At 41.3% G+C, this 24,546-nt stretch overlaps 1 protein-coding gene across 2 annotated transcripts in view; it reads right to left on the bottom strand.

Annotated features, from left to right (window-relative positions):
- Window positions 1–4,943: 4,943 nt before the first annotated feature.
- Window positions 4,944–24,546, bottom strand: part of CRADD (CASP2 and RIPK1 domain containing adaptor with death domain) — an 83,063-nt gene continuing 63,460 nt past the window's right edge. For both annotated transcript variants that reach the window (XM_066183380.1, XM_066183378.1), the window contains one exon: window positions 4,944–9,899. In XM_066183380.1, the coding sequence (XP_066039477.1) occupies window positions 9,604–9,899 (296 nt within the window). In that variant the 3' untranslated portion in view covers window positions 4,944–9,603. The remainder of the gene's footprint in view (window positions 9,900–24,546) is intronic.

Raw genomic sequence — 24,546 nt, 5'->3', positions numbered from 1 at the left:
AGTTATAGCCACTGTCAAACCGTATCATTCTTCTTTTCCTCTTTTTCCGACCAAGCTTATGATCCCAGGAGAGGTCACAGCAGTGAATGTGGCAACCCTGCATTTGCCTCTTCTGATCAGCTGCACTTCTGGCTTGCTATTGTGCAGAACTACTTTGTTGCTGTGATAGCCCTTAAAAACTTAAGTGTTTGCCAACATGCTCATGTAGGAGAACACAATGGCATTATCTGAGAAATGTCTGCCAGGGAAGTGGCATTCACCACTGCATGGATGACTTAAACTCAACTGTTGTTGAATTTCTGCAGGGCTCGTTAGAAGTATGAGCCACAGTGGTTCACCCCGAGGGTCTTCACAAACCCACACTGTCCGTGGTGGGGGGGCACGGTGGTGCTGGCCATGCATCAGGCCCAGCTTGGGCATACAGCAAAGGGGCGCCATGAGGAATGAGCAGGAACACAGGTCTCTGTACTGGGCCAAGCACTCACTCCCTACTCTCTTCCAAGTTTGGAACAGGTTGCCCAGGGAGGTGGTAGATGCCCCAGTCCGTTCAAGGCCAGGTTGGACAGGTCTCTGAGCAAGCTGGTCTAATTTTTTCCCAGCTGACTGCAATAGGCAATAGCCTATAGGCTGGACTAGATGGCCTTTAAAGGCCTCTTCCAACCTAAATTATTCCATGATTCTATGATTTTATAAAACTTCAGAGAGCAACCTGCATTTCTCAGATGGGAGAGTTGAGAGAGATTTTGAAGCAGCTGATACTTTGATTAAGTTAATTTGGTTCCCAAAGAATCAGATATTTTGGTTGCCACTGTCTTGACACAAGGCTGTGCTTTGACTCACAGGCCCATACCAGAGTTGGGCAAGCTCCTCACAGCCTCAGACCAAGCAGGTTTCTCCAGCCAATGGAGCCTGACCTTCCCATGACACCCTCCAGCTACACCAGAACTGCACACAATATCTTGGGCATTTAGACCTGTCCCCAGACCATGGCCTGAAAACCATCAGGAAGACTTGAATGGGATGGCCAAGCCTCATTGTTCAGCCCTGCGTGCTGCATGTCATGATACTGGCAGACCACTTGTGTCCCCTGTGTGGTGGGACAGTGGTGGCTCTGCACCCCTCAGCCATTGCTGGGTCGAGTGGCAGCTGTGGTCAGAAGTGTTTGCTGTTGTTGGTTGGCTGTGCTTGGCCAAGTGCCTACTGGTGCTTCTCTCAAGGGATAGCTTTGCTTCAGTCACTCATGGCTTGTCACCTTGCCAGGATGAAGGCCTTGTGGGATTAGCTTTTGGAAATCGCAGCTGGGTGCCCTGTGAGCAATGTCCCTTCTAGGAAAGCATGTTAAACCTGGAGCCATCCTGTCAGCTGGATTTCAGAATTAAATCTGATGTGTTGGTAGTGTCTGCCTCAGAAGAGAAAAAAAGAGAAAGAAAAATCCTATTTTCTGTGGCATGCGCTGGCATTTAAGGATGCCCCCAGTAGGCAGGGACCTGGGGCAGCTCTGGGAGAGAGCTCTCTGTGAGCTCTGAAGCATATTTCCTTCTCTATCGACCCCCTTTATTCCTGTCCTCTACATGCTTATGCACACACCTCCCTCTCTGACCTGCTTGCTATTCCCTGGCTTTACCAGATGCACAGCAGCTGACTCACAAGAGACCTAAGCTGACACAGAAGCAGGGAAACCAACAAGCCGTCACAGGGAGCCCGGTCTGCAGCTGAAACAGAGAAATCACAGACCTCAAACTCACAGCCAGCTGGTCAGCCAGACTCAGGACTTCACTTCCACTGTGATTCTCTCCAGATCTTTATTACTCTTGCCTGCTGATATTGTGTGGCTCTTGCTTTAGACAACTAGTTTCAGGGGTTTAGTGGATTTCCTTTTTTCAGAGTTCTGTCGGATGCACATATTTGGTGGTGGGTGAGAAAACCTAAGTGTCGGCTATAAACCAAGGCTATAAACCTCTGTTTCCCTCTTCAAACCTCACATTGACATGCTTTGTACCATGACTGAGAAGCACACCCATGCTCCTCAGAGCTCTCTCTGCTTGTTTTTTGTCTGCAGGTTTTTGGGGCTCCCTCTGCTTGCTGTGCAATGGCTGCTTGCTTCAACAGCAACCCCAGGTGTGCACAATCTCAGGCTCACTACACCTTCATCAAACTTTGCTCACCAAAAGTCTGCATCACTCTTCAAGCTGCAGTGTGAAGTGGTTTCTCAAATGTTGCGAAGTCAGGACCAGAAATGGAGAGCAAGAATTTGTAACTCTTGAGGCTCATTTCACATGCAGACATCAGACCTAATGCCACAGAGAGCCCAGTGAGAGGCAAGTAAAATTCCTTCAGAAGGTTTGGTTTCCTAGGTCTCTTCGTGGCTTGTTTATTAACCCTGAGATTTTTCTCAGAAATCTTTATTATCCAGAACAGGGGTGTGTGCTATTCGCATGCTGCTTCTTGGAAATTACTGGGAGGCAACTTACTGGGAGGTAATTCTAGATGGAAATCTGCACAAAAGGTGTTGCTTAAGCATTTCGAAGAATAATTGAGCACTTGCTATGCAGTTTGTTTAATAACCTGAAAGACGGATCCTTATCAGAAGTCTCCACATGCTCCAGTTACTCAATTGCTCTCTTATTTAAATAAAGCCTATCAAATATGTCCATAAAAATAAAAGTACCTCATAAAAGGCAGTTTCACTGAGGTGTGCCTGCTCTAGATAATTAAATTAAATGCTATATTTTCCTGCTAGTATGTCTTTATATCCTTTTTTTACAGGGGTGATGTGTGCCTGTTGGGCTTTCAAGGGCAATGACTGTGCCATAAGTCCCCAGCACTACTCCTGTTAAGCTGCCATGGTGGAAGATGTGGTTGTTGGCTTATCCTGACTGGTCTCAACCAAGTGGAAACACTCCCGGTCCCTTCCTGGAGTTGACAAAGTGAAGCTGGGAAGCTTCACCCTCCTGATGGAGAAAGTATCACTAAAAGTATTTTAAAAAAAAATGAAGTACTGTAAGAACCTCTGTGTGCCTGCTTCCTAGAGAATGGTGTTCAGCATTGGTACATGTAAATGGTGTACATGTAAAATACCCCCAAAACACCCCACTCTAGTTTGCAAGGAGAAATGAATTATTCTCTTCAGGATAACTCAAAAATAGTGGTGCAAAGATCGACAAGTGTAATAAATAACAATAAAATAGCTTATGATTGAAAACACAGTGAACAGTGACACGCAGAAGGCACAGGTAGTAGAATGATTGCACATTTTCAGAGTCAGAAGGGCTAATATTTGAGGCCCACACCTGAGCTGCATGCCACTGCGCAGGCTTACTTAACAGCTGCCAAAAGACCAAGTGCAAACATCCCAATGGCAGGAGAAAATTCCCTCTACCAGCACAGAACCAAACCAGAGAGGAAGTGCTGGACCAATTCTGAATTTAAGAAAAAAAAAATAACCAAAAATAAAGCCTGACACTAGAAATACATCTTCAACTAGGAAGACTGCTGGTGGGTGTTAAGCTTGAGCAGTACTCCCAGCTAAGATGTTGTCCTAACCTGCCCTGAGCCTGCTCATGGAGGTGACTCTGTCATGGAGGAACAGGACCTTGGGCAATTAAACATTATGCCTAGGCACGCATTCCTCAGGACAGCCCTCACAAGAGAGAAGTAACTCACCAGCCGGTGAAATGGCATTTGTACAAATGCTGCAAGGAGCTGTTAAGGAGGTCTCTGTGCATCCTCTCTGTGTGAATGAACTTGTTGCTGGTGTGGTGAAGATCTGGCTCTCATCCTGAGAACCCAGTGGTTTCTCTGCACAAATCTCAGCAGCCATAGCAAAGCACAGAACCTTCTCTGCCTCTGCCCCAGGGTGTAATAGGTTTGTCCCTCTCATGGCCTGAGGGCAGTTCAAGTACTTGGCTCATTTAATCCTGCCTGCTCTTTCCCAAGTCTGATGGCAAGGGCTGGTTCTGTGTGGGTCAGATGTGAAAGTTGTAAAAAAAAACAAAAACAAAAACAAAAACAAAAAACCCCACAGATTTCTACTATATTTTGCTTCTTTTGGGTCAAAAGTGGCTTTGCAACCTTGATCTCAAGGTGGAAACTCCATGAATGTATTAATGGTCTCCTAAACCATCAAATCCCAGGTTTTATGGGATTATTCTCATTCCAAAACTCAAAATAATCTTGATTTTGGAGACCTACCAATATCCTTTGCTGAATGGCTCCATTTTTATTTTTTCCCCCCTTTCTCATGGCACTTGCTTTGAAGTGAATAGTGCAAAGTAGTATTTGTGGCAGTGAAAAGAAGACCCCATAGCCTAGAATGCTTACTACATCCACAAAACTCCCTCTCCTTTTGATTGCCTCAAATCCAAAAAGGCTGCTTTTTCAAAAGGAGATAGTAAAAGCACCATGCTTCAGCAGGTTCCAATTAAAGAAGGACTAATCCAAAGCACACTGAAGATAATGAGAGACTTTTTGTTCCTTTGCTGTTGGGGCTTGGACCAGACATCTGTTTCAGAAACGGTACCTGTATCACATACAGCTGTTATAATGCAGTCTCTTCCTGCAGAAGAGACAGGAATCTTCCTGTGCCATCATCAGCTCTACCCACCAGTTTCAAAGGGAAATTGCAATTTATCTTTTTTCACAACTAAAATGCTAGGTTCAGAAGTGAATTCTGCTAAAACACATACTAATTTTTTAATCTGCTTATTTTCGTTTCTGGCAAATGGTCATTTTTCTCAGGTAATCAGTTAAAAAAGATACTGCGTTCAGGGAGAAAAAAAGCCAAACCACTGGATTTATTTTTAGATCTTTAGATCTTAGGTGACAGTAAGACACCTTGAAAGTTAAAATTCTTTTCATTTAGTGAAATTTGGACAAAGATTTTGAATATTCATTGTAAACAGACAAAGGTTTTATCAACTGTCCTTTTAGTTCTACTTCTACTATGTCTGACATTGGTCTATGTCTATGGAGAATATGAAAGCTTATAAACAGATTAGCTCTCAGAGGCTGTTTTCATTTCCAATAAGAAACAAAATTGGCAGCATGACCACATTTAGCATGAGATGAGCATGCCTTTTATTTTCTTTGAATATAATATGATATTGTTTATTTTTTCCAGACTTTTGCAAAATGTTTTATTCCACAGATCTATAACTGTCATAAAATATGACTCCAGATGGAAATTTCCGCCACTATATCTGGGAGAAGTGGCTCACAGATGACCGTATTTTCATCTTACAGTCCAGCCACTCTTAAATGCTGGCAGTCTGACATGCTTTTACCCTGAGAGGATCCTTCCTTTGTGATCATTCATACAGCTTATGCAGGTGAGAATTAGTGCTCTTAGGTCTTGCCTATTTCCATGCTAAGAGTCCACCTGTATTTGCAGAGTACAAAACAGTTTTATAGAGCTTATTTACCACTTAGAAGAGTTAAATGGGATGTCAGAGTCTCCTCGGGAGACCAAGGAAGAAAATCAATGAAAATCAACCCTTCTTCCAAGGACTGGAAGTTATACCATGTGTTTCAGTGGAAGCACCAGCAGTGGCCACATTTATGCTTTCCTGCCTTGAAGCTTTTAAACTCTGCCACAAATAAGTAGATAGCAATAATACCAAGTTTCACTAGTGAGGATTTTTTGACATTGGTTAAGAAACCTAAACACACCAGAAAGAAGTTTCTGCTGGCTCCCCTTCATCAAACTCACGCTCCATCCCAAAGCCCAAAGTGGGGTTCCTGGAAGTCAGCCTGCCCCCTGCACCAGTTCTGGAAGCACAGTGGGCAGGGAGGACAGCAGCCCACTGTGTAAGTCTCCTGTCATCACCCAAACTTTGGCACAAGGGAGTTTGAGGCAAAGGGAGAGATGGGGAAACTCACTGAGTTGCCTCAGTCCTGAACAACACTCAAGACGCAGGCTTGTCCATGAGGTTTAAATAAATAACATTTGCTCTTAAATTAGCAGAAAAAATTTAAACATTTTAAGATCTTCTGAGTGTTCTATGAGAGAATAAGAAGCCTTACTATACATTGGAAGAATTGAATTTTCTTAACTGCATCCTTGTGCAAAATAAAGCATTACATACAGAAGAAAAATATTTTTTAAGTGGATGGAAAAATCCACTGGGTTAAAGGAATACTACTGTCAGTTAAATGTATCCCTGCATTTGTGTAGTGCAAAAACAAGCTTTAATAAAAATGAGGAGGCTAATATGAACATTTACACGAATTTAAAAATAACAGCAATGAAAACAATCTCACAAAACAAGTAAACCTCTCCCTTCAATATTTGCAACTCAAGTATTAGAGCATTCATTTAGGCCCTGGGAATGTGAAAGCAACTATAAATTATGAATTGTATGATTTGCTCTGCAATATGAGAGGCCAGGTTTTTTAATCCTTGTCTGGCTGTGGCTCCTGTAATTTTAGTACCAGGTGCAAGGGTTGTACCATTTAGCCCACCTAAAGAAGCTGGAGAAATTACCTGAAATGATACTTACATGTCAGGCTTCCAGTGGCCCATAGTAGATACTCAGACAGATACCTGTCTTGAAAGGAAGCCTTATTTGGCATGAAATTTCTTATCTACTGAAGGTTGTTTTCTTAACCATTAAAAAGACCCTAAGTATATTAGTTATTGATAACCTGCCATTGGCCAACCATGTCCTGGGCTGCATCAAAAGAAGCATGGCCAACAGGTTGAGGGAAGTGATTCTCTACATCTTCTCCACTCTTGTAAGACTCCACCTGGAGTGCTGCTAACAGCTCTGGAGTCCACAAACAGGAAGGACATGGAAGTGCTGGAGTGAGTCCAGGGAACTGCCATCAAGTGGACCAGAGGGCTGAAGAACCTCTCCTATGAGGAAAGGCTGTGGTAGTTGGGACTGCTCAGCCTGGAGAAAAGAAGGCTATGGGGAGACATTATAGCACTGTCCAGTACCTAAAAGGGGCCTACAAGAAAGCTGTAGAGGGACTTTCTACAAGGACATGTAGTGATACAACAAGGACAAGTGGCTTCAAACTGCAAAAGGGTAGGTTTGGATTAAATATTAGGGAGAAATTCTTAGCTGTAAGGGTGAGGAGGCGCTGGAACAGATTGCTCAGAAATGTTTGGACGCTTCATTCCTGGAAGTGTTCAAGGCCATGTTGGATGGGGCTTTGAGCAAACTGGTGTACTGAAAGGTGCCCAAGGCAGATGTGCTGGAACTAGATGATCTTGGAGGTCCTTTTCAACTCAAACCATCCTACGATTTCATGAAGTGAAGAACACGAAATGCAAAGTTCACCCAGAGAAGAAGGTACCAAGGTCCTGTGAGTGTGCCCATTACATTGCTTTACTGCCCAGACTGGTTGCCTCCTGAGAGCACTGTGCTCATTCTGGGTTCACTGGAGATGAACCGCCTTGAAGCAGTCTGTGTTCAGACTTGGTCCATGTTGGTTCAGAACAAGATAAGGTACTTACATTTATGACACTGGGAGTCAACTTCTCCCTCTAAATCACACTTCCAGTAGTTTCTCCTGTCAACCATCTCTAGCTTTTTTTCCTCCAAACTGCTGCCAGTAAGACAACTTTGCCTCTCTTTCCTAATATGTAAACCATGCTCTTGTCAATCTCATGGTCAGAATTTCATCAAAGTCCTCATCCCACTCCCTATGCTGGGCTGTGCTCATGTGAATTTGCCAGATGTCTCTACACCTGCTCTGGGATGGTTTTCCACCTAAAAAGAACATGTTGGCATTAAAGCATTGGAAAACCGGAAAAAAAAGTAAATCTCAGACCCTAAATTGATTTACCTTGCTTATCTGGATTTTGTTGGTATAGTTAATCTCTGGAAGTAGGAGATGAATTGTTCAGATCTGAATATGATTACTTAAGATCTGAGTGAGGTGTAACAGTATCACAATTTACTGAAGGTCAGAACTGTATACAGAAGATTAAAACCAAAATATTACCAGATTGCTTCAGAACCTGCAGGAGCCAGATCCTGCCAGCATATATTTTCTGTTTCCATGCTTCTAAAAACCAAGGTGTATAGGATTTCTTTAAAATCTCTTTGTCTTTTCTAATTTCCCATGTATTTCAAAATTTGGGTATAAAAATAACAAACTTTAAAAAAAAAAAAAGCAGTAAAGTTCATTCTTGCCCCAATAAAGACTTTGGACAAGGTTGTTAAGCTGTGAAATTAGAGCAAATTTTGCGGGATGGGAAGTTCTTTGGAATGACTCTGTAGATGAAACAGTCTAAAGTAACTTGTTCATAAATAGACCCAGAAACTCAGCATCAAAATTCTGTTCTTCATTTACTGTACAGCAAACTTCTCAGGGAGAATTAAAATGTATTCTGCCTTTTATCATTAAGAGAGCAGCTGGTCACTCCCATTGCCCTTGGGTAAACTGCAGACTGATGCCCAGTCAGCAAAAATCTCAGTATTTTTTTCCAGCAGGAGTAAAATCCCCATGACAGAAGGGAAGGAGGAGAAGAGCACAAGCTTTACTGTTTTTCTGCATAAAATCTTATCTTCATCAGTGGTACAATTACACTGGCGAAGAACTGAGGACAGCAGTGTCTAAGCTGCCTCCGCTAGGTGTAAAAAAACTGGTAGAAAGCAAATGAGCCTGGTGGACGGCTGGAGGGAAGCTGGAAGGAGAGTAGTGGGAAGTTCATCTTGGCCAGAAAGAACCTGCAAAAATTCACTGTCTTGAGTGTGCAGTGGTCAGAGGAATTTGCCTATGGATGCTTGACCTCACCGTGAAACAAGATTGGATACAGAGCACAGTTCAAAGACTCAGTAGGCACCAGGCAATCTCCCAGTTTATTAGCAGAAGCAAACATGGACAATTTAGAAGTTGTCTTCTTTTTTTAGGCTGCTTCTTGCTCAGTTTACCTGGTTCTTGCCTACTTCTGGTCACTTTTCTACTGTGTGTCTTCCCTGAGACCTCTCCATCTGGCATATGCGCATGGGGCCTGCCTGCAGAAACCTACACCCATTAAATAATAATGGCAGAAACCTTCACAGGCACACTACATTCCTGCTACTTCCACTTAGGGCCTTTTTCAAAGGCAGACGAAAGTGGCAGCCATCTATTCTAGCACGAAACTGTATGTACTGAAACTTTTATAAATGTAAAGTTAGCCACCTGCAATAACTGTTGTAAAATTGTTAAATTAGTAATGGGGATTAGTCTCACTTCTTGCTCTAATATCTGGGAACTAGCATGAAACAGCAGTAAAAAGGCTCCTGCATAGTCCAGAAAAAAAAAAGTCAAACCAAGTCTTGCTCCCTCAGTGAAATAGAAAACCTTGCTGAACTTACTGCAGGCCCACCTGCTTGCAAGAACTTTGTCACTCTATATCCCCACTGAAATAGCACAAAAGGGAACAGGAAAGAGCAATCCATTTTTTAATGCCTGCTAAAAATTAATCTGGCATGAAAAGAATTACAAGTCACAAGATGCCACAGAAAACTGGAATGTTTAAGCTTAATAAAATCGCAGTTTCCAACCCTACTATTTTACAGTTTGAGGCATCTGATCTTCAACATACATTTCCATCCTCTTTACTTCATTTAATGAAATACGTGGAAGCTCTGAATAAATAGCATGGCTTCACTCAAGCATGTACTGTATCACAGAGGGATCCACTTCCTCTGCCATCAGACTGGCGTGTAGACTTTGGATTGTTGCTTTTTTCCCCAAACGCTGTTTCCACAGGACAAATGCAGCTACGATCTGTGACTGCAGGTTGTGAGGGTGATTGACTTTACATCGATAGATGTCAGTATGGGACAAACCCAAGCACAGAACTACATGCTCCCATTCAGGTCCCAGGCTCCTCGCCAGCTTGTTCAACTGCTGATCTGTTGGTGACATCTTCAAAATGCATGGTGCAACTTCAGTTAAGTCTGTAAAAGAGAAAAAAGAAAAAAGAAAATTAAAAAAAAGAGAAAAAAAAAAGAAAGCATGTGTGTCACTGGGCAATGCTGCAAGAGTTAATGGAAGACCTTGACAAAGGAGGGAATAAGCATGAGCAAAACTGAGGCTTTTAAATGAATTTTTTAAATTTAAAGAATTAATTAATTAAAGAAATAGAATACATATTTAACTAGAAAAATTAATTACATAATCAACCAGAAGATTAATACTAGGTAGCCTTGTGGTTTTGGATGTCAGTAATCCAGTCATCAGAACTGAACACCAAAGCAAAGACTTCCAAAAGTAATTATAGATTTTGGGGTAGCGAAAAAGAAAGGTTTTCAGGGAACCTGTTTCCAGCAGCCATCATCCTTAATGTGTTTTCACCAGTATGTTATAGTGACAAGTGACAAACATGGAACCAATAATACCTTATTACTCCTACTCTGTGACTCCATTTATACACTGCAGAAATAACTTCGATTCCTTAGTTAATAGGTATTACTCTATTTTTTTTCTGAGGGCTGTTCACAGGAAATTCTGTCCTAAGATGCTACTTACCCTTTGTGCCCTGTCATATATGGCAAACTCATCTTGAGGAGACTAGCCTTGAGGGCTTTTCCTCTGCTTGAATGAATCCATTAGCATGGCTCAGGTGAACCCAAACGAAAAGGTCATCAACACTGTTCACAAACACAAATTATGCTTCCTTATCCCTCAGCCCAGTTCTTGTAACATTCCTGAAAGCAGGCATATGTGCCACAGCTCCATTCCTCTGAGATCCTTGAAGATGTTTTCAGGAGAATGCAAGGAGGTCCCATTTTTTCTCAGAGATTTTTGCCTGATGTTAAGTCCCTTAGGATTGTCCACATACCCAAGAGAATGCACTCTTTATCCAAAAAGATGTTTCACACTGAACTGGTACCTGAGGAAGACAGAATCAATACAACTACAGCTTTCATAGGAAGCATTAAGATAGCTGTAATTATCAGCAGTAAAAATCTTGTAGGGACTGAACCAAGCATTTCTTACATATACAACCGATCTCTTTATGTGTTCCCTAGGACAATCTGCTAATTAAAATAAAACCCCAAAAGTATTCATACAGTGTTAGTACCCAAGTGAGAATACACTGCTATTCAGAAATGTGTAAGATCCAGCCCACCTAACTACAGATAACACCTTCGGAATTAAAAATGCGAGGATTAATTATTGCTGAGAAGACAAATAGACTCTTCTAAAATACAAACTCTCTCACTGGAAAGAAGATGTCTAAAATAATCAGATTAATTAACTAAACTCCTCTAAATGTATACATTTCTCTTCACTGATTGTAAAAGGAGCACTGGGTATAAGATCAAATGTTGACGTTGATGCTGTGAACAGCCACTCCCACTGAAATGATTCTCTGCCTCTAAGTTCAAACCACATGCCAGCCTTTAAAAAGGTACATTTAGAAAGGCAGCATAAAATACCTACAAACCATATTTGTTTTTCAGTAGCCTTTGTGATCAAATCTGAAATGAGGAGTCAATGCAGCCTGCAATTGCTGCTCTACTTCTCTTGCTGAAGATACTGCCACAAAACACAGGCAAAATATCCCCTTGAAAAATTCTGATTATAGCCTGTTGGTCTGAAGCAGCAGACTCCCTACAGAAATGCTGCTTTGCAAAATCTAATTTGTAGCTCCAATATCATGCTCACAGTCTCCACTACAGCAGAACAGCAACACCAGAAAGCACCATTCCTTCATTTTATCAGAAGTAATTGTTTTTGCATAGAACACCCAGAGCCTGCAAATGTTTGTGCAATTTCAGCCAAGCAACACACAAGAACTGTACAAAGCTGCTTTGAGTAAAGAGAAAATCGCTTTCTGAAGACTATTTAGATCTCTTTGATCTTTCTGTCTCCAGACTGCCAAAGAAATCTGGGGAAAGTGCTGGTTTGTGGATAGGGCAGAGGATGCACAACTTCTTCAGAAGGCTGAGCAATACCAGCAGGGCTGCCCTTTGCTGTCACATGTGGTACCAGTTTCACAGGTAAGTCAGGACAAGGCAGTGTCTTTCATGAACTCAAATAGTTGAGAATAAAATAAATATAGCTACGCTGTGCTGTCACCAACAATACTTTTTGATATTAAACCCTTTCCTTGGCTTATGGTCAGCTACTAAGTGTGTACCCACCGCAGTAATACCTGCCAGCCTGGGCTTTTTGCTCTCACACAGAAGTTTTTATATGTCATGTCCACTAGCTGAATGATTTTGTGATACTGAAATGTGATCAAGCAGGAAGTCCCAACAATAATACATGTCAGCTTGTCCCATCCAGCCTTTGATATTAGGCAGGTTTTTACTACTACAAGTATCTTGCCTTCAGTCTGTTATCAGCCATTTAATAAGAATCAGAATAAAACCCATCCAAGGAGATCTTTTCATCCTACGCTACCATCTGATTCTAATATGAATGTGGAAAACTCTGGGATGGAAGCCAAATTTTAAATTTAATACAAAGGACTGGTATTTCAGTCCCATTTTATTTTGTGTGATAGTTCATTTTCAGCTCTGTCACAAAAGCACTGAGGAAAATCTGAGACAAATATTACATGACAGGCAATGTTATTTAGAGGTATAGAGAAATATTTAGTGAGATCTTTCAGTTATGACAAATGCAAAATCACAAAAAGATCCGGATATGTTCTAGGATTAATGCCACTCCCAATGTAATAAACATAATGGCATTTAAGGTGAAATAGAAATGAGTTCTCAGTGCTCATGCCCAAACTGCTTTGAATATATTGCAAAACTATTAAAGATACCTTTTTTCAGCTATGTTTACTACAAACTCTCATTTATAATCTCCACTTGTCAGGAAGTGCCTGAGGGAGGTAATGAGATTAGAGAAAAAGTTTCAATTATGCAGATCCTGCAGTTGCATTTGAAAGGTATTTTTAGGATACTGAGACCTCATTCCTGAAAAGAAAAAAAAAAAAAAAACCAAAAAAAGGTCAAGCTCTTCTTGCTCTAGGTGGGTCTGATGAGAAGGTGTATGTGCTTCTGTCAGGCATGTCCTTCGGCTTAGCAAAATGAGGACTGCACTGTTAAAAATGGGAAGAAGTGGAGGAAGTGGGGCTTGGGGCACCACCAGAGGGTGTGGAGGGTTGCTCTGGAGGAGGCAATTAGCGCTGCAGTCACCCCCAGCAAGAGCACCAAGTGAAACACTGTATTCAGCTGTGGGCATGGTCTAGGCTGTAAGGTGCCAGGGCCACTGGCTGCAGAGATTTAGAGGCTGAAGTCTCACTGCTCATGCTGTAGCCAGGAAGGTCCTGAGGAATGAGGAGCCAACAGCTCTGTGCTGGGGAGAGAGCCAACCTGGTGCAGAGCTTCTCTCCTGGGACTGCCTGCCAGCTGGCTGGCATGATTCTTGGGACCATGAATATCCCCTTCCATAGGGCTGGAGATGGGAAGGACACTCTCTACTCTGGTTCTGAAACTGACTCAGAGAAAGACCTGTGCCTCCTTCTACTGAAAGCTGTAGCACAAGGAAATGTGCTTCTTCTCCTCATTGCTGGTGAAGGAAGCTCATCCACACTAGGCTTTATCCTAGTGGCTCCAGTTAAAAACCAGGAGATATTGACAACTGATGGCCTGTGGTACATCTGTACTTCCAGACCACTGCACAAACCAGGAGTTACAATGGTGCTGCTGAGTGTGGACAGGAAACAAAGCTGGATATAAATAGTATCACAGATACAGACCAGACAAAATAGAGTCACCCAGATAACAAAGATACAAAAAACACACGGAGCAAAGGCAACCAGTCACCACTTTTGCATTTCTTTTTCTTCGGAACCTCTGTAGCTTTAAGTAGGAGACTCCAAGACAATACTGGAAAAATCAGGGGGATAGAAAACAAACTCACCTCAGCTGTGTCCCACTTGGCACAAATGGAAGGATGTAAGAAAGTCCACACAGGAGACAGCAGCAAAAACGGCTGAGACATTTCTGGGTGACCTGCAAAGTACCCAGCTGATTGCTCAGAACTGCTAAGGCCCTAAGTGCCTTACGGTTTGGTCTAAAGGACCCTTCCCCGTGTACGTGTGACTTCTTTCTGCAGGACCAGAAGCATTTGTTGGAGTTTCAGAGAGACTTCTCCCCTGTGAAGTCAATACATTTTAACACAAACCCATCCTTTTTGGCTTTTGCTCCCTGCTGTGTAAAAGGGACTTGGATGGAAATTGCACCTGAAATCAAAGTGCTGTAAAAGTCTCAATCAATTGCTGCCTAATCTTACAAGAACAATGTCACGGGCAGATCAGGAGACAGTTGAAGAGTCAGGGATATATTATGGCCCATCTTTCATCTAATAACTAATAAATCTGTCTGTTGGGAAAGGTGTTTCTGCAGACTGGCCTCTGCTTCCAGCACTGCCTCTGTATTTTATCCATTTAAAGGACCATGTACATACTTGTTGGATAAGACAGAAGAAGCCCTGGAAGAGGAAATTGGAATCCAGCTATCTCTGAGCTGCACACTGTAATGCAGAGGTGCACAGACATACTCCATTTCTTCTGGTAAATCATTCCAGAAAAAATACAAAGATTTCCCTGGGAAGGGTCAAGAATGCTTCCTAGCCTCCAGAACAGCACCTGCTTAAGAAAAAGCTCTCCTGGGAACCAAGCAGTATGCTGAAATCAAGAATGCAAGAGCCCTTGGCAGGAACAATGCTAGGAAAATGCTCTAATTTTTACATAATCACATCAGAAACATGTTGGCAAGTCTGGTCTTCAGACCCTGCATAACTGGAATGGGATTGTAAAGAGGAGTAACTGCTTGGGCATGCATCTGGCCTCAACATCTCCTCCTGCTAGGTGTATAGAGTCCTTCGGCGATCTGGACTCAAGACACTAACTGTTGTTCACTTAACCCACTTATCATATCCTAGTAATGATTTCTGAAGAGTTCAAAGCAAACATTTCAGAGTCCTCTTTAATCATCCTTTCTGGCATCTGGAGAACAGTTCTTCCCTGAGAAGTGGTAAAGTTAGATTAAGAGGTTCTGCAAGCAGCAAACCAAAGGAGTCTCACTTCCCCCCAGGATGTGAATCCTGCAGCTGACTTGAGGTCTTCTCCAGCTGCTAACCTGTTCTCAAGACACTCATGAAACTGCTCCTTTTCTCAACAGCAAGCAGACAGGCTTCTTGATGTTTGGCAAGAGGTTCAGAAGCTACTAGGGGTACATGCATACACACAACACCCCACAGCAGAGGAGTGCATGGCCCTGGTTCCTAGAGGAAATTAAACTAAAAGAGACTTTGAAGCTCCTCAGAACCATCACGGCCAACATGCCACCTGTGGCATGTGGGGCACTTCAGCTAAAGGAAAACATACATAATAACGAATCTAGTGCAAGGTTCTGTTTCCCTCCAGCCCACTCATTCACCTAGCCTGAGCCACAGACCCAGCACTGGGTACAGAATGGGTACAACCATTCTCTGCTGGGTACAACCGAGCACAGCATGGTTGCCAAGGCTGTGTGTTTCGGCAGCTGTGCTATGTTACAGAAATTATTTACTGACTGAATGTCACAACAGTAAACAACTTGCACATAAAAAGGTATATTTGCTCTAGAGTAAAATCCCCTTGGTGTGAGCACAATAGTGAGAGTGTGTCATGAAGAAAGACAACACTTGGCAGATCAGGTTGGGACAAGCTTTCATGAGCAGTGAGGTGGGGTTGCAGAACTTGAACTAAAGGACACTACGTAATGCTCCAACTAATGGAGAACTGGAGATTTCTAGCAGCTGCAACGCCCCTGAGCTGCCAGAGATGCTGGATGAAAGGGACAGCAAAGAAGCATTTTGAGGGATCCCAGCGAGTGCTACAGATCATTGAAGTAAAACACAAGTCTGTGGTGGAGATCCTGGTGAGAAGGATGGAATAAAGAGAAGTTGTTGGGTAACTGCAGGGGATGGCTTGGCCTGATTTGTTAGAAAAGAAGATGAGAGGTTACAGTAAATCTCCGTTTGTACAGCTGCTCTGCTACTTTCTTGTTCAGCTGTTCTCTCCCAACACTATATTAACAGGTGAAACTGCAGACAAATGCCTGTCCTCTTCCTACATCACATTCAAATTCATAAGTCAACCTACAGACATGAACGATTGGAGTGCCAGACAGGAAATAATCACACTGGATATACAATACTCGGCAGGTCTTCATGGAGGTTCCAGCACTTAGTCCCTCCTGTGCAAGTCAAAAATTATCATGAAGCATTATAAGGTTATTTAATTTCAGTGAACTTTAGGATCCAATGTGGGATCTCTTTAAACACAAGAAACAAGTTCAAATTGCTAATGAGTGAAAAAGAGTAAAACAGACTATCCAGAAACCAGCACCTACTACGTAATTTGGGTGTTATTTTTTAATCTTCTTGTCATTGTTGCTAATCAAACACCAGACTGATTCAAAGGCTGAGAAGGGAACATTAGTATTTTGCAATGGCTCCAAATAATCATGCTCCAGAGAACATGGAAAAAAATATTTCTCTTCTAGGTATCAGCACATACATATCTTCTATGCATCTGCAAACAGCATGGATCACTCAGCCCATCCAAAGTCCACTCCGATCTACTAGGTCTGCCTCCTGGTTTCAGTGGGTTTTAAAGAGTGTTTGACCACGGAGTGAGGAAAATTGAACTGTACTATTTTCAGATAGATACTGGATCCCATTATAGATATCTTTCCATATATAAAGTTAATACTCTCAGCTTGAATTCACTTACAGAAGAGTAAAATAACTTTGAGAAGTTGTATAGCCTTTTCCTGCTTTTAGCATGTGCATAACTGTTTCTGTCCCTCCCGGCCAAATGTGAGCAGTGAGTTACACAGGTAGCTGTTCCACTTGTTTGTTCTGGTTTCCCCCTCTGAAGGCTCCTGCTGACTACCAAAGAGATGCTGACCTCCTTCATCCCATTTCAGGCTACTGGAAAACATCATCTGATGATGACTACCAAGCAAGAGCTGATCACTGTTCTCTGCTTGGGAAATCCACATTCTTCCTCCCACAGAGTTGACTCAGCATGGGGAAATCCTTGTGATGGAAAACCCGCACCTTTGTAGAAACAATAGGTCCAATATATACAATCTTCCCTAATGCAATCCATTCAAATCTTGGGCAGTTAAATACTCAGAGCAATCTACAGAATGAAATCTGTGAAGTAAACGCATTGAAACAAAACTACCCAAAATAAAGCTTTAGAAAGCCGTATATTTTTTTTCAGCTGTTGTTTTACATTACAGTAAAACAAATCTAATGGAGAATTTTATGTTTCTTTGAGTAGCCATGCTTCACAGTTTCTGTAACTTGGTAACTTCTGATCTGATGAATGCAAACATTATATACAGAATTTGCATGACTAAAACCTTCTGTCAATTAGTGATCATAAAACACTTACTCGTAAGCATACTTCTGTTATGGTAATTTACATTTCCAAGTATCTTAATTAAATTATGAAAGGCACTAACCAAAATGAAAGCAAACATGAAGTACATTTTTAAGACTGGTTGAATTCTTCCTCATTGTGCTGGTTTTTATGACTTGCATTAGAAGATACTAAGTTCTCTGTCTTATTTTTAACAATTTGTAATCTACCATACATATTTATGACAGCCAATATGCAGAATAAATTGTGATCATGATCCTTTGGTAATCAAATCTATGGCACTTCCCTGAAGTGAAGCACAATCCACCCAAGGTACCAAAGTCAGCTCCTTCCTGCCGAAAGCTTGCTGAGACTCTGCATTAGTGGTGTAATTAAAAAGTACATTTATCTTCATTTGTTGGCAGCTCTTCTCCTCTGTGAGCTCTAAAACACCACACTTTGTGACATTAAATACATTTTGGGTATTAGGGTAAGAAAAACACCATAAAATTTTGTAAATCTACAGGCAATTCAAGAACACAAATGTTTCTATTTTGGCTCAATACCAGCAGCTAATTCATATATTCTTTATCACTTGCTAAGGACTGCCTAGTAGCTGCAGATGTGGAAGCAGATTGCTAAAATCTGAAACATAAACATTCAGATTTCAACACAAAAGTTTTCAGTTGTATTCCCACTATTCAGTTTCAGTTTTCCTGAACACTTTTTAATCTCTCCTACAGGTTTTGTACCTCTACAGATCTCTGCTATACTGATGGTCTTCAGTACTAAACTATATTAAACAAACTGTCAGAGAAGTCTGTAAATGAATTAATTCTCTCTTCAATTTCCATCCTTTTCAAGCCATAGGGAGAAATCCCTGTGTTTAAGGAACTGAAAGAGATTAGGTTGTCACATCTTTGTTCACAGTTTACTGGATATAACAAGGAGGAAGTTTCAGCAGTTAATAGTGTGGATGTTACTTTGTCTCCCACGCAAAATTTTAATTACAAACCCACACAGTATTTCTCTGCTGCTACATACCATGAGACCAAATAATTAATTTCATAAATAAATGGCAGCTGCAGATGCATGCAATATACATTATAGTATGTTGTGTTTCTGTTTACTTTGCATAGGTTTGCTTTGCACCTATGCAAAGTAAACAGAAACACAACATACTATAATGTCGACTCCCTTTCCAGGCAGGATGAGCCTACATACAGGCAGGACTGGATTTAGTCATACTGTGACTTTATACCTTGCATTTTATGTTGCTTTAGACACTGAAGTAGAAGTAAAATTTGCTTGATATTTCCTATTTCTGTATCATTATACATAAGTAAGCAATATGCATGAGCACTGAAACCACAGCTAATGATGGCATCTTTGCAGTGTACCTTTGATATAAATGCATGAACAGGTTCAGCATCCAGCAAAACACTAAGGGAAAAAAGAAATATCTACTCAATTGTTTGGTTCTGAAGAACATTCAAGCTTTCAGGAACTACTAGACAGCACAAAGACACCTGCTAGTCTGAAAGAGTAGAGATGAGAGGTTTTGTTTTACAGGCCAGCAGTCACACCAACAGTTAACCTTACAAATAATGCTGAAAAAAACCAAATTCTGAAGTATGTCACTGCATTTCTATACAGTTTTCAATGCTTTGCAGTTCCTGGTGAATTAAGTGGTGCTTGATAATACAGAACTTTCAACCATTAATGATAGATCTGAAGCCCACTGAGCTATAATTTCTCTTTGTCAAGTTTCTTCTCCATGCTATCACAAATAGAATAAATTACCAGCAGGTGATTGTATGGAGTTGGGATGATCATAAAATACATTTATATTTGTTGTAGACTTCTCATGGTATCATAGGAGGCAAATGTTTACCCATGTGGGTTGGGCAGCTCTGACAGATTAACTCACCCACTCTAAGTGAAAACCAAAGATAACTGGAGCAATTAATGATTGTTTTGTCAGCGAGGTGACAAAATCATCATGCCGCTTTTATCAGGGGATTGGAAGCTAACTTCTTTTGACAGACATTACTTGAATGCTTATTTCAAAATGCCTGAGCTGTCTTTCAAAGAGCTGAGGCAAGTGTTAATCCTGCTGCTCCTTTCCATGCAAGAATCAAAGACTCCTTAGGCCTTTAATCTGCTGAGTACAATAAGTGAGTAAACTTTTTTTACCAGTAATTTTCCTATCAAGAAATCTTTCTAAAGGCTACAGCATTTCAGCAATAAAATCATGTGCTTGAACTTTAGCTATCAATATTCCTTTCATGCAACAACAACAACAACATTTGCCAGTATGAAGGACTGTTTTCTTCTAAAACAAAACTAATCACACATGTTTCCCTTGTAGGATTTAAACCAAATGTGACAATAAGCCATTATATTTAGCCTTGATAGAACTATTCATTCCTTCTCAAGACTTTTTTTTTTCTTCAAGTTGGCTCTTCTTTTTGCTTTGACTTGAGTCATTAGAAATATCAGAATCAAAGATTGGCACAACAGATGGAGCTCGGTTATGAAGAATGCCTTTGGCTGGTGAGGATCTTTGCCTGGCAGGTGTCAAACCAAAATTAATACTGCACATATTATAGCAAAGTGAGACTGCGTTCCTTCCTGACCACAAACATATTAATAGAACAAGCCAAGCAGAGCAAGCTAAAACAGTACTATCATTCTGCTGAATCTTCCACTGCTTGGCTTTTACTTAAGTACTTACATCCATGCAAAACAAGTAAACAAAGTGCAACAGGTTAGTTTAGTGTGTCTTGAAAGACATTTTGCATAGGTATAAAAGAGTTCACAAAATGCCATAAGCAACATGGACATAGGCCCCTCTTGGTTTCTTTTTTTCTTCCATTTTTTATATCAGTGCTCTAAATGCTTATGAACTTTAGTAGACTTTTTGACATTTCAAAATCCAGAGGAAAAAAAGGTAGTGGCACTAAAACACACTGCTCAGCTACCATCACTTGCCATGCCTGGCTTGCCAAATGCGATTCAACAGCCTGAGTCAGAAGACAGAGCTTTCAATAGGTGTCAGGAAGGAGGGCTTCAGGTGGCATCACCTGCTTCTCTCCATTTCCAGATGAATGGGAAGCTTAGCACCACAACCAGCCCTCTCAAGTGCCAAGTACGGCAAAGATACGCAAGAAACCAATTTGGAATCTCATGGCTGGTTTCACAGATCCATACTGTCCAACAGCAATTTTAGATGTCCAATAGAGCCGCAGTTTTAGGTCACAGTCTCAAGACTTTTAGTTATGTGTAAGGCAAATGTGAGAATGTATTTGTGTGTGCGCACACACACACACGCACACACACATACATATATATGTATGTATGTATGTATGTATGTATACACAAACTCCCCTAATTTTTCAAAATCTTAATTAGAATTTATGAAAGTTGTAGATATATGCAAGTTAAATTAATTCCCTTTTAAAAATTTCATTTCCTTAAATTCAGGCACCTGACCCTGGTATGAAAAAGGTGAAAATGGGAGCGTGGGTGAAGTAATTTCTGAAACCAAGGTCCTAACTCAGAGAGCACTTTACATCAGCAGGGATCGGATGAGCACTTCTTTCCCCCCTTGAGTCAGCACTGACATAACACCCCGCACCATGTGCTCGGCGGCGGGGCTCGTGGCTGCCCTGTGACATGGCCGGTGCCGGGTGACACAACACGCTGATCCTCTGCAGTCACTAAGAGATCCCAAGACAGCATGGAAAGTAAGGAGATGACTCACAGCTGCAGCCAGGCACTCAAGGGCTGAGGACCCAATTACTGTTCTACTCATTCAGGAATAGCATTTTGCCAAAGGAACTGAAATCAGTCCAGAAGTAAAAAAGGTATTAGCAAACATTTGCGTTACTTATGCTATTTGTAGAAGATTTGTGCTAGTATTAGTGGGACGATTCATTTGTAAAACCTAAATATCTGAAAAAATATTTTGCTTAAACAATTAATTTTCATGTCTCATGCATAGAGAACATTTTCCTTCATAGTTTTTCATTCTACTAGCTGCCAGGCTTTGATCTAGAATAGAAATTTCAATCATTTTGGCTTTTGTAAATAAAAAATCAGAAATAAAAATGATTTGACACCAGAACGAAAAGGCTGGAAGATCGACAGACCATAAAAGATTTGTTTTACTTGGTTTGGGATTTTTGCACAGCTATGTCTAATCTAGGCAAGATTGAAAAAACCAAAAGGCAAAACTAAAAACTAGACAAATCTCTTCTGTCCCACAGATGCAGAAATACAAGTGATGCTTGTGTTCCTGAAGGAACCAAACCTTCTACAAACAGCTACAAACAAGAGAGAAGGGCTGTTATTTCCTTGACAACTGTTCCTGACATCACAGGAACCTCTTAGAGGTAACAATGGAAATCCAGTCTTAAAAAAGGATTTTTTTCTTTGCTTAAGCAAACATCTTTTAGGTTCTACAAACTCAGAAACAAAGAAACCAAGAGGCTTTTTTCATAATGCTGAAAATTTTAGCACCAGAACTGTAAGCATCAACATCTTTTCCTTCCTTCCTTCCTTCCTTCCTTCCTTCCTTCCTTCCTTCCTTCCTTCCTTCCTTCCTTCCTTCCTTCCTTCCTTCCTTCCTTCCTTCCTTCCTTCCTTCCTTCCTTCCTTCCTTCCTTCCTTCCTTCCTTCCTTCCTTCCTTCCTTCCTTCCTTCCTTCCTTCCTTCCTTCCTTCCTTCCTTCCTTCCTTCCTTCCTTCCTTCCTTCCTTCCTTCCTTCCTTCCTTCCTTCCTTCCTTCCTTCCTTCCTTCCTTCCTTCCTTCCTTCCTTCCTTCCTTCCTTCCTTCCTTCCTTCCTTCCTTCCTTCCTTCCTTCCTTCCTTCCTTCCTTCCTTCCTTCCTTCCTTCCTTCCTTCCTTCCTTCCTTCCTTCCTTCCTTCCTTCCTTCCTTCCTTCCTTCCTTCCTTCCTTCCTCAGATATAGCCATTATGCATTCATTGTTTAACTTTATTAAAGAAATCAACCACACCTTGAAATGAACCTTCTAATTGATTTGAGGACTAGATAGGGTGAAGTATTTTGACCTTCACATTCAACATGTAACCTGATTTCGTGTGTGTGCGCTCCTCAGAGAAGAGGTGAATGACCTGGTGATGTGAGGTTAACACATTCTGCAGAAGCGGCTTCAGGTTCCCCTTTGCGGAAATGCACCACACCACATCAGCGTATGAAAACCCAACCATGCAGTGTACAAACCACACACTACCCACCCACCTAACTGGGCCTTCCACTTGCATGTCAGTGTGTGGAAATATCCTAATGACAGAGGGTTCATGGCCAAGCCTACAAGCACCAAGTGTAGAAGACAGATGAAAATTTGGCTGCAATTCTTTGATGTTCCCTGATCTTGGGAGATTTGAGCTTTCTAAGTCTTACAAAGCCTAGGAGTTGTATGCTAAAGGCACAAGACTGACCTATTTAAGTATCTTTATTCAGTTTTGTTGATTGAAAATGGAAGCTTCTTATCTACTCAAGAGGTTGATAAGAACATGAAGGTACTGCTACAACTCAGGCTTTTTCAGACATGCTATTTACTTGGCATTACATAGTGATATTTATACTGTACTTGAGACATTTGAGAACTTCAGGCACCTCTTGAAAAATCCATGCTTGAGGCATTGTGGCATTTATACATGAATAAAGGTTTTAATGTCCAAAATTGTCAAGTAAATGAGAATAGTCAAGCTGAAAACTGTCAAGAGCCTTACTGTTTTCAGGAAGCTCTGTGCAGGCAGATTGTGAATCTTGGGACAAGAATCCTTGGATCACCTCAAGAAGCCACATCTCCTTTTAAAACAATTCAGGTCTAAAGCATTTGACAAAGAGATTCAACAGACGCCCTCTGTAAACCAAGCAAGGAAAGTAGAAGACATTTTTAATACAGTTCTTTGTGTCCTGCAAGTATTTCCACATGAAAGTAGAGAAACTCAGTCTACCAAAGATGCCCGTGTCTGTAAGTAGAGGCAGGAGCACAGCTTTTACAGGGAGCAAGTCTCTTTGGAACAGCTGAACAAAAGCTTGATGAAGGAATTTCAAATTACATCGAAAATTGTCTCTGATACACAACTGAAAAAGAAAATTGTAGCTCTGTAAACCCACAAAATGCTCTTTTAAAGATCCTAAGAAATACAGCTTGAGAATATCTATCAAATAAGATCAGAGCTACATGCAGGGACAGCAGGAGGCAACTGAAGCAATCTGAAGCACAGCCCTAGTGCTCATCAGTCTCTGACCCTGAGAGAAAAGATAATTGCTGCATGAATGTGCACATCAGACCAAACCAGAAAGCGCAGGAAAAGACGTATCTCTGCTAGAAGGAGAAGATGAGAACCCCTCAGGTTTTACACAGTGGTCTACAGCTCTGTATGTCCCAATCCAATATACTTTCTTCAACTGGCAACACAGCTGTGTTTAATTTTGAAGTCCACATTTTTCTATGGGAATCATTAAATGTAACATATTTGTCCTGTTCAACAGAAAGAACAAATCCATCTCTTTTTTATTTTTTTTTATTTTTTTTTTATTCCTCTGAAGCCTTAATTTAATTGTGCAACATTTGCTTTAGAAACATTTGAAGATGTTTTAGATATGACCTCATTTATACACCATCCCAGGCTTTCCAGGAGCTCTGAACCATCAGCCTCCTAGCCTTTCTCATATCTGAACTACTGTATTTTATGGCTTCCATGCTATACTCTCTGGACACTCCCTGTGTGACTGGGAGGGGAGATGGTCTGCAAAATACAAACACTTAGGGAGGGGAGTTTGCAGTCTCAGCTGTGGATTGGGAAAAAGGCTCTCTATGTATTAGGCTGTGTACACAGAATTTGCCATGATTATGTTCAAATAACTCCAAAGAACTGGGATTACACAGGTGAAAAAAGAAGAGCACCAGAGGAGCCAACAGCCCAAAGCTCATCTATCCTGGGTTTCCTATTCACGACCCCAGCTTTAAAAGGTGCCCAACTTCAGATGCTGCTGGAGCCCTGCTTCACCTCTGCAGTTTTAATCAAAGAAGCGAATTGACCAGGTTCCAGAAAGGTAAATAACAGATTGCCCCAAATAATCTTGAGAATACTGGAATATGGAAATCCACTAAGGTACTAATAACAAAAGGGAGCAGACAACAAAAAGGGTCAGTTGCTATTAGAGCTAGAAAGGCTGAAATG

Source organism: Chamaea fasciata, unplaced genomic scaffold, assembly GCF_029207755.1.
Source record: "Chamaea fasciata isolate MVZ Bird 193981 ecotype frontalis unplaced genomic scaffold, bChaFas1.0.hap1 SCAF_5, whole genome shotgun sequence".
NCBI lineage: Eukaryota > Metazoa > Chordata > Aves > Passeriformes > Sylviidae > Chamaea > Chamaea fasciata.
This window is presented reverse-complemented; position numbering and strand designations above follow the sequence as displayed.